This window comes from Gobius niger (genome assembly GCF_951799975.1).
Source record: "Gobius niger genome assembly, chromosome: 12".
In the NCBI taxonomy this organism is placed as follows: domain Eukaryota; kingdom Metazoa; phylum Chordata; class Actinopteri; order Gobiiformes; family Gobiidae; genus Gobius; species Gobius niger.
Window position 1 is genome coordinate 18,476,734 of NC_136863.1, and position 8,398 is coordinate 18,485,131.

Here is an 8,398-nt window from a genome sequence, read left to right on the forward strand (position 1 = left end):
TTTGATCTGGGGACTTAAAGGACTATGGTACATTATTAGGTTATTTATTCGCCTAATTTATGCATGCTATATACAAGGCAATGGACATGTCCATGTCAATGCACAAAAAGTTTCACAATTGTATGATTTTATCAAAAAGCCAAACTCCTGACTATTTGTGTTTTGGTATTTTTAATATGGCAAGTCTTTGCTGACACCCCGTGGAAGTAAGAAACACTGCATTTTAATTGGGGGCTATCAGGCCATTATTATTATTATACACACATAAATTAGGCTTAGACCAACACATTAACCATGGTTATAAATTATTTTTTATTGTTTTATAATATAATACAAATTACAATAATGTCAAAATTAATTATGCTGAAAAGAACAGACACATTCATATTTAGGTAGTTGTGCCCCGAAATACACAGAACACACTGAGACAACCTGGTAAAACTTTTGAAATCAAATGAGTTTTCTCTGTTACAGTAAACAAGACCTATCTGACAAAGTAAAAGCCGTACGGAATAATGACAAATTGTATGGAGTGAAACAATGTTGATCAGATAACTAGGATGGAAGTTGCTCTCTTAACCCTGTCGTGATTCTCTGGAGAATGGCAGCAGGACTTTGCCAGGGTTCATGAGATTCTTGGGGTCCAGCGTGTGTTTTAGGGACTGCATCACATTAATGGTGTTGCATCCCAGTTCTTCCTGAAGCAGAGACCTCTTCCCCAGGCCCACGCCGTGTTCTCCTGTGCATGTCCCATCCAAGGCTAGTGCTCGCCTGCACATACAGCAACATCAGCATCATATTATATCTCAGTGAAAAAAGTGCCAGTCTCACGTAACAAGTGTATTTTTCATTACACAGTGGCAAGGTGCAGATCTTACAGTACAGCATTGTGGCTAATGAAGTTGTGATAAAAAGGCTGTAACTTTATATATATATATAATACCAGATGCTATGGTAACAGAAGTAAAGGCATCTGACGTATGCTGAATCGATATCCAAATTGCGACATGCTAAGAGACAAATGACTTGTGGCAACCCCCACAAGAAGTCAGATATGAAACTCTACCTGGCCAATCTGTCGGTGAATGCGTGCAGCCTGTGCAGCTCATCTTTGTCATTGGGGTCCACCACCATGAGACAGTGGAAGTTTCCATCTCCCACGTGGCCGGCTATAGGACCTGGAAACACATAGCGTTGTTCATCATCACATTAGATATAGAATTAAAATGAACAAGCACAACCTCCAGCTGATATTTTGTTGTTTCCAAAAATATCTCGCTAGGTTTCAACAGTGTACAAGTTTTACAGGAAAGGTTAATACCTGCACAATCACAACATATCCTTTGATAGCATGTCTACAGGAGAGGATAGTGTTGGCAAATAAAGCCAAAGCACTGACACAGTTAAGAAATAGTTGAATCTGATTTTTTTTTGACAAACTGTGTATAAGCAGACAAAACTGGTGGGTTTGCGTGAGTTAAAAAAGGGTCAAATCACCTGTCAAGTTGTTCTTCATGAGATCTTCCTTAGTTTCTACTATGATCTGAGGCAGCTGCGACAGAGGCACGCACACATCAGTGGAGTAAGCCTGAGGAACACACAAGGTAAGACTGGAATCAATAAAAAGCAGTCACTTAGATACGGAACAATATAGGAAAAAGGTTAGTATTTTACCAACCAATATATAAAAAAAATATGTATTCCTTGTGGAATTAAACAATTACAATGGTGGGTATGCAGAAGATGTCACAGCAAGGCAATAGAAGCAAAAGCAAAAATATATCAAATTTGAATTGACCGACTGCGATAATTGGATGATTCTGTCAGTAAAGCCCATGGGTCATTTTACCTTACAGCCCGGTCGGAGAGCCTGGGCAGCGTACCAGGCATTGTGACGAGCTGCCCACAGACGGTTGCGCGTTTCTGCATCCTGTGCCCATTGAAAGTTTGAACCGTCATTACTCTGTGTGATATCCTCTGCAGAAATACAAAAAAGGCTTTAGGAATAACATGAATCAACACTCTGAACTTTGTCCCTAATAAATATATTGTGCATTAGCAAATATTTAAACAAATGAACCCTAGACCATAGTTAAGCAATTTGATATATTGGTTTAACACATACCAGCCATTTGGTTAGTTGGACTAGGGCTTTGTGAAATATATTTTATTGGCTTAAAGTGAGCTTTAAGGTGAAGTGCAGTACCTGTTGTTTTGACCTGCTCCTCCAGACTGCCCTCAGAGCCATGAAACTCCAGGAAGAGAGTGGGGTTCACGGGGTAGGACAGGGAGCTGTAGCGATTACAGGCATCCATCATCACTTCATCCAGAAACTCTATCGAAGGACACACAATAGATAGCACTATGAGGTAGGGCTGAATAATTTGGGGAAAATCTTAATGGTGATTTTCTGACAAATGATTGCAATGTGATTTGCCATTTCAAGATGCGGCTTAAACATGTTCAGTTTTAATTTATACATTTTTATTATGTTTGTCCTGCTGATGCGAAATACAAATGTCAGAAGATTTTGTTTGTTTTAAGTTACCAATGCGGGCAATAGGCACTCCTGCCTGTAAGATCTGCACAGTGCTGTCCACAGCGGCCTGCACAGAGGGAAAGGTGCAGACCGCAGAAACCATTGCCTCTGGGATGCCATACAGACGAAGAGTGGTTTTGGTGATGATACCAAGAGTACCCTCTGAGCCAACAAACAGGTTTGTCAGGTTGTACCCGGCTGCCGTCTTCCTGAAAATAAAAATATATATTCAGTTGTTTCACCTGTGCAGTCTGCATAGGACCACACAATTTTTCTATTTGTAATATATTACTTTTACATTTTATTGTGTGTGATTATTCTGTGTGGAACTCTGAGTGACAGTGTAAAAATTGTATAAATGAACAGTTCATAAATGTTGAAGTAAGAGTAGCTACCTGGGTCGCCGGCCCTTCCCTGCAGTGTGTATAATGGTCCCGTCAGCCAGCACCACCTCCAGGTTCAAAACGTTTTCTCTCATTGTGCCATAACGAACAGCATTTGTCCCCGACGCACTCGTGGCAGCCATACCACACAGCGATGCATCTGCCCCTGGATCTAAAATGATAGAAAACAGGAACAATACATTCAGATATACAGTATTAGTGTTCACTACACCTAATTATTCAGTTATCTCAATACAACAGTAGTATCTGGTTTAAAAAATAATAATCTAATGAAATGAAGAAAAGATTTGTAATTTGTAAGAAAAAAAATTGTAACTTCAGTAGGTTACTCCAAATATGTTTGCCGCATTGTGGTATGTAAAATTTGAAATCCCTATATTCTCTGCTGTGTTAAGGTCAGAACAGACTTGCGCGTGTCTGATGTTGAGTGAGACTGACCGACTGGAAACCAGAGGCCCGTGTCTCGAAGGTATGTGTTGAGGGTTTTGCGTGTCACTCCAGGCTCCACTGTTACATCAAAGTCCTCCATGTGCAGATCTAAGATTTTGTCCATGTTCCTCAGGCTGAAGCAAACTCCTCCCTACCAACAACGTAGCACATAACTATTTACTATCAGTTTATTCATCATGATACAGATTCATGTTTTTGTTTTGCTTTTTACCTCAAGCGCCCCAACTCCTCCCTCCAGCCCAGTCCCCGTTCCAAATGGGATCATGGGCACATGGTAGAGGTGACAGAGTTTGGCCAAAGCACTGACCTCTTCTACACAACGGGGGAACACCACTGCATCTGGAGCACAACATCTGGGAACATGTCATAAACTCTTCATTCATTACTTTATTATATATTAAGTATTACATTGTATTGCATTACACCACATTACATACTTTAGCCTATGTGTTTATTAGGATCCCCATTTGCCATTGCCTTCAAAATGACTAGTGGGGTCCTCATCATAAAATCACATATTATGTATTAATGCATATTTTTAATACACAATCACGTATTAATACATGCGACAAACGCTTCAGTCACTTGTTCATTTAAAGGGGGGGGGGGGGGGGGGGGGTTGGTCATCATTGTAGTGTGCTATAGACTGGTGCTATGTGATTGAAAAAAGCATAATACCCCCTCTTTAAGCACTATCAGCTGTTCTAATCAACTTGCAATGGACTCAGTAAACACCACAGTCTTGCAAAAGCGAAATTCACAAAACACATGATAATGCTGTTTCTGAGACACTTACCTGTGCATAGACTCGTCTCTGCCGTGCTGCTCCCTCAGGGCCTGACCCACAGAGACTCCGTCCTCACTGCAGATGGACTTGAACTGAGACAACACATTCTCCACACCCAAACTCTGCACACACAAAATAATTATGTGGTTCATACACATAGAACATAGAACATAGAACACTTGTATTTGAAGAGCTTATTAATAGGACAATGCCTGACCAAAAGGATTTAGGCTGAAATCCAAACATATTTTGCCTACCCCAACTGTGACACCATGATTTATATATTTTTTTTTTCATAAACCTACATAGATCAATGCAAGTCAGCCATGTGACTAGGCCAAAGTCATTCCTGCCATGGCATGTTTGTGTTGGCAACATGAGCCTTACTATGCCTTAAGAATAATGTTCAGCTTGCTCGAGGCTGTATCTATCCCCCATAAGGACACTTCTGCAAACATATCCAGGAGTTCATGTCGGGGCACAAACGGGTTTAGTCATGCACTTGGCTATCGAGGCGAAAACAAGTTGGATGCGTATACCTTGACTTGCTAACCTTGAAATTTCCCACTGATGGGCACTCTTACTCTTACCCTTGATAAATTCCACGAGTTGATGGTGCGACAATGGAACGAGCTGAGGTTGCAGGATAACGCACGGAGACCCCTGCGCAGCAACATGTCCACACAGCTGAACTTCAAGACCCTTCGACACTGCTTTTTGGTTAAGCTATTTTGTGTTAGCCTACTTAAGAAAACATCCGGTATTTTATTTTCATAATAATAAACCTGATACCGACGCAATTGAAAGAAATACATGGGACATTCAACTGGTGTGTGAATCCTTGTAGTCTACGTTTGACTTTAGGCAACTGGATTTAGACTTAATCTATCGATACGGGTTTAAAACAAGATTAGGCTAGATTGACTAAATTTAAAACTAATTTAAAACTAGTTTAAACTTGATAGGTCTGATATCTAATTTCCGGATTGTGTTGCTCTTCGTAACCTTTATAGATGCGGTAGCAATTTCCAGCCAGCGGGGGGCGCTGCAGACAAGAAAAAAACAAACTGTCCTAAATGTAGTTCGATCGGGCTCAAACAGACAGAAAGAAAGGTGTCAAGTCCAAAGGGTAGGCTACACGCTAGTAACGACGCCTTTAAAACTTGTGATTTTGATTCTTTAGTAAAAGATGTTCATTTTCACTTCTTTCACAAAGTTCTACACAGCGCAACTCTACCAGGCTAAGATCAGGAAATACAGGTTGCACTGCAGAGACGCGTAGTTACAGTTCCAGCAGTAACTACACAGTCATAGCCTAAACACTGTGTGGCACAACATAGGCCTTTTATTTGAAAGTGGTAAATTGCATTGGGCGTGAGGGTCTAGCATATAGGCCTATTTGCATCATCATTTTGGTTCACAATGTTCTGTTTGCAGAGACATGTACCCTGTGGACCTGCCATCAGTGGATGACAGCGAGATCAATTCTTCATCTATAAAGTATCTGTCTTCCTTAGAGCCAGGATCATCGAGCAGTGATCAGTTTCAATTATCAACAGAATCCAAGGTAAAACACCCTCATTTAGTTTATTTACCTGTAGAAACTACACATTTTAATATCTGATGATGTCTTGCTTTAGTTGGCAATAACAGCGTGCAATATAAGAAAACTGCAGCTTTTTAACAACCACCCTGAGTGTATCCTGTTGACTCTCCATTTACCTGATGCACCCCAGCAAGGTACTCTGCTTTACACAATGTAACAGACATAATCAACTCCCAAGCAAAACACAAGTTCTATATGTTCTAGTTGTAGCCTTATATCTATGTGGAAAATGGTGGCACTTGAATGACGTCTTAAGAACATCCAGAAAGTCAATAAACAGCCTTGAGATGGTAAGATTTGTACTACATATGGTTTATGCTAATATATAACACAATCAGGTTACCTTTGCATTTCGATTGCAGGTGAAATCAACTACTGAGAGGGTGCTCGTGCTGGTCCTCAGTCAGCTGGTGGACAGGTCTCTTGGGGAGGAGCAGCTTTTCTCGAATCATTCTCAAACTGAAAACTGCAAGCTGCTGTGGACACATGGGGAGGCTGTGGGCTTCTACAGCTTCAAGCTTAAAGGTACTTTACACACTCGTTGCCCCCTTCAAGCAAGACACTTCACCCACTTTACCTGTATGATAATGTGAGTGGCTCCTTGATGAGAATGTGCTTTGAAGGACCAGTGGATGTGGAAAGGTCTTTTACTGTGGGCTTTGAATCTATTGATTAATCGCAGACTATAGAAGCTAACCACACGTGCACACTAAACATTTGCACGCTAAGAGTATTGCAATTCGGATTTTGCATAATGCTTGATATTCTATGTGTTGACGGTAAAGATATTTGTAGCTGAATGATTGTAATTTTTTGAATATATGCATACAGTATTTTTGCCCACATTGCACCATTTATGTTCGTGTAAACCTTGAACTTGCGATGTTTCCAGGCAGTTTGTGCGAAAACTGTACCAGCCAGTGCTATGAGATTCCTGTTTTGGACACCGTATTTGTGAGAAACCATTGTAGAAAGAGGGGATTTGGACTGCGCATGCTGCAGGACTTCTGTGACATGTTCCCAAATGAAGAGGTGCTGGGAGTCAGCTTCCCCCTGTCAGGCGGCATGGTGGCAGGTGCACGCTGCATCCCGAAAACATACAAGCTATGACCACTGTCCATAGAAATAATATGTTTGTTGTTGTTTTTTTTTACATTTAACTTTGTGGATCTTTATGTGTAGTGTGCAGAAAGTTTCTGATTCGACACAAAGAACTCAGAGATGTCTTATATGAAGTTGAGGCTCCTGGCAGCTGGATGCAGCGACGCAACATTTGGCTTAACATCCAGCTTGGACACTACTCTCAAGGTAAAATATATATCTTTCATTTTATTTTTTATAATGACTATCACTATTTTTCTCAAAATGTAAACTGAAAAGATCATATTGTTTGCAGCTCTCAGCAGCACAACATCTGAGGAGGAAGTGAATGGTGACGTAGACCAATCATCTCAAAAGGTGAAAGTCCATGAGTAATTTTTGGGAGTCTTTATTTCACAATAACAAGATGCACTATTTCACAGTGTTTTATTAACTATGGTGGGTGCGATCTTTCAAGTGGTACTCTCTTTGCAGTTCTCGACTTGGTTTATTGTAGATATGATTACATTTACTTTACTCTAATCATGGTTTATTCCTGACTCAGCCCCGTTGTCGTCTAGATGGATGGACCTTCAGAGAGGCCATTATTTTCTTATTTCTTTTCTTTACCCAGGGTGAAAGTAGGGAATTTCATTCATTCATTCCAGACACGGTGGAAGTAAGATGAGCTTGTAGCCACAGCTGCTCTTGGTGTAGACAGACAGACAGAAGCCACACCCAACTTCACTCAGCTTCCATGGTCTAACAGGATCGGCCATAGGGTAGCAAAGCAGTATGACCTTATTAGAGATCATTTCATGCTTACGTTTGTTGTGTTCCAGGTTTAGACATGGTTTACTCCCAGTTAAGACATCATTTTGTTCCAATTCTATTGTAGGGTCCTTTTGACCTGGTTTAGTCTAGGTGTGATCCAATTACCACCCAGGCCCTGGGTGGAACTTGGAAAGTCAAATGTTTTATGAGGTCGTATTTGATGTGAGAAGTTTGAGAACCACTATATGGTCTCTGTTACTAATGTTTTTTATCTTATGAAACAGATTTGTAATGCAAGCCCTGGAAAAACATCCCCAAACAGTGGATGTTCTCAAACAGCATGCATTTCCGACCCACACTGTGGACCTCCCATTGCCACGGACAAGTCCCCAAAAACTAAACAGGCTTTGAAATGTAAAGGACAATTGCCTGTGGACCAAGACCGGAAGGAGGTGGAGGAAGCAAATACACAAGCCAAACTGCGTCGAAGGAATCAAGATTATTGTGAAAACCTCCCATGACCTCTGGCACTGGTTACAAACTGACTAGAGCAACTAAATAAATCTGGAGGTTCTGTGAAAGTAGGCTACAATGAGTTTGATTCATGTTTTTGCATATTTATAGCAAATTGTAAATGTTTTTGTTAATATTACTATTATTATTATTATTATTATTATTATTATTATTAGTAGTAGTAGTAGTAGTAGTAGTAGTAGTAGTAGTAGTAGTAGTAGTAGTAGTAGTAGTAGTAGTAGTAG

General features: G+C 40.5%; 2 protein-coding genes across 4 annotated transcripts; one reads left to right on the forward strand and one right to left on the reverse strand.

Annotated features, from left to right (window-relative positions):
• Window positions 1–473: 473 nt before the first annotated feature.
• On the reverse strand, window positions 474–4,889 carry ldhd (lactate dehydrogenase D). 3 transcript variants are annotated; one of them, XM_079567535.1, is made up of 11 exons: window positions 4,771–4,889; window positions 4,190–4,302; window positions 3,605–3,746; window positions 3,382–3,523; window positions 2,935–3,094; window positions 2,549–2,748; window positions 2,207–2,335; window positions 1,850–1,977; window positions 1,498–1,588; window positions 1,067–1,178; window positions 474–771 (listed from the first exon to the last, which is right to left on the reverse strand). In XM_079567535.1, the coding sequence occupies exons 1-11, from the start codon at window positions 4,855–4,857 to the stop codon at window positions 576–578; spliced, it is 1,500 nt and encodes a 499-aa protein (XP_079423661.1). In that variant the 5' UTR covers window positions 4,858–4,889; the 3' UTR covers window positions 474–575. The 3 variants fall into 3 exon arrangements, with proteins under 3 accessions (XP_079423661.1, XP_079423663.1, XP_079423662.1); XM_079567537.1 differs by having other exon boundaries at window positions 3,605–3,732; window positions 4,720–4,858; XM_079567536.1 differs by having other exon boundaries at window positions 4,720–4,858.
• Window positions 4,890–5,285: 396 nt separating this feature from the next.
• Window positions 5,286–8,284, forward strand: fam169b (family with sequence similarity 169 member B). Its single transcript, XM_079567616.1, has 9 exons — window positions 5,286–5,309; window positions 5,618–5,747; window positions 5,821–5,920; window positions 5,991–6,076; window positions 6,149–6,311; window positions 6,679–6,861; window positions 6,969–7,094; window positions 7,183–7,244; window positions 7,925–8,284. The coding sequence occupies exons 2-9, from the start codon at window positions 5,622–5,624 to the stop codon at window positions 8,159–8,161; spliced, it is 1,083 nt and encodes a 360-aa protein (XP_079423742.1). The 5' UTR covers window positions 5,286–5,309; window positions 5,618–5,621; the 3' UTR covers window positions 8,162–8,284.
• The last annotated feature ends 114 nt before the right edge of the window (window positions 8,285–8,398 follow it).

Bases quoted from the DNA above. Each gene is read 5' to 3' on its own strand.
- ldhd (XM_079567535.1), bottom strand. From the start codon at position 4,857: ATGTTGCTGCGCAGGGGTCTCCGTGCGTTATCCTGCAACCTCAGCTCG. The intron at 3,524-3,604 runs GTAAAAAGCAAA...CGTTGTTGGTAG, and splicing joins GAGGAGTTGGGGCGCTTGAG to GGAGGAGTTTGCTTCAGCCT. The intron at 1,179-1,497 runs GTGATTTGACCC...ATGTGTTTCCAG, and splicing joins CATGAAGAACAACTTGACAG to GTCCTATAGCCGGCCACGTG.
- fam169b (XM_079567616.1), top strand. From the start codon at position 5,622: ATGTACCCTGTGGACCTGCCATCAGTGGATGACAGCGAGATCAATTCT. The intron at 5,921-5,990 runs GTACTCTGCTTT...TATATGTTCTAG, and splicing joins ACCTGATGCACCCCAGCAAG to TTGTAGCCTTATATCTATGT. The intron at 6,312-6,678 runs GTACTTTACACA...CGATGTTTCCAG, and splicing joins CTACAGCTTCAAGCTTAAAG to GCAGTTTGTGCGAAAACTGT.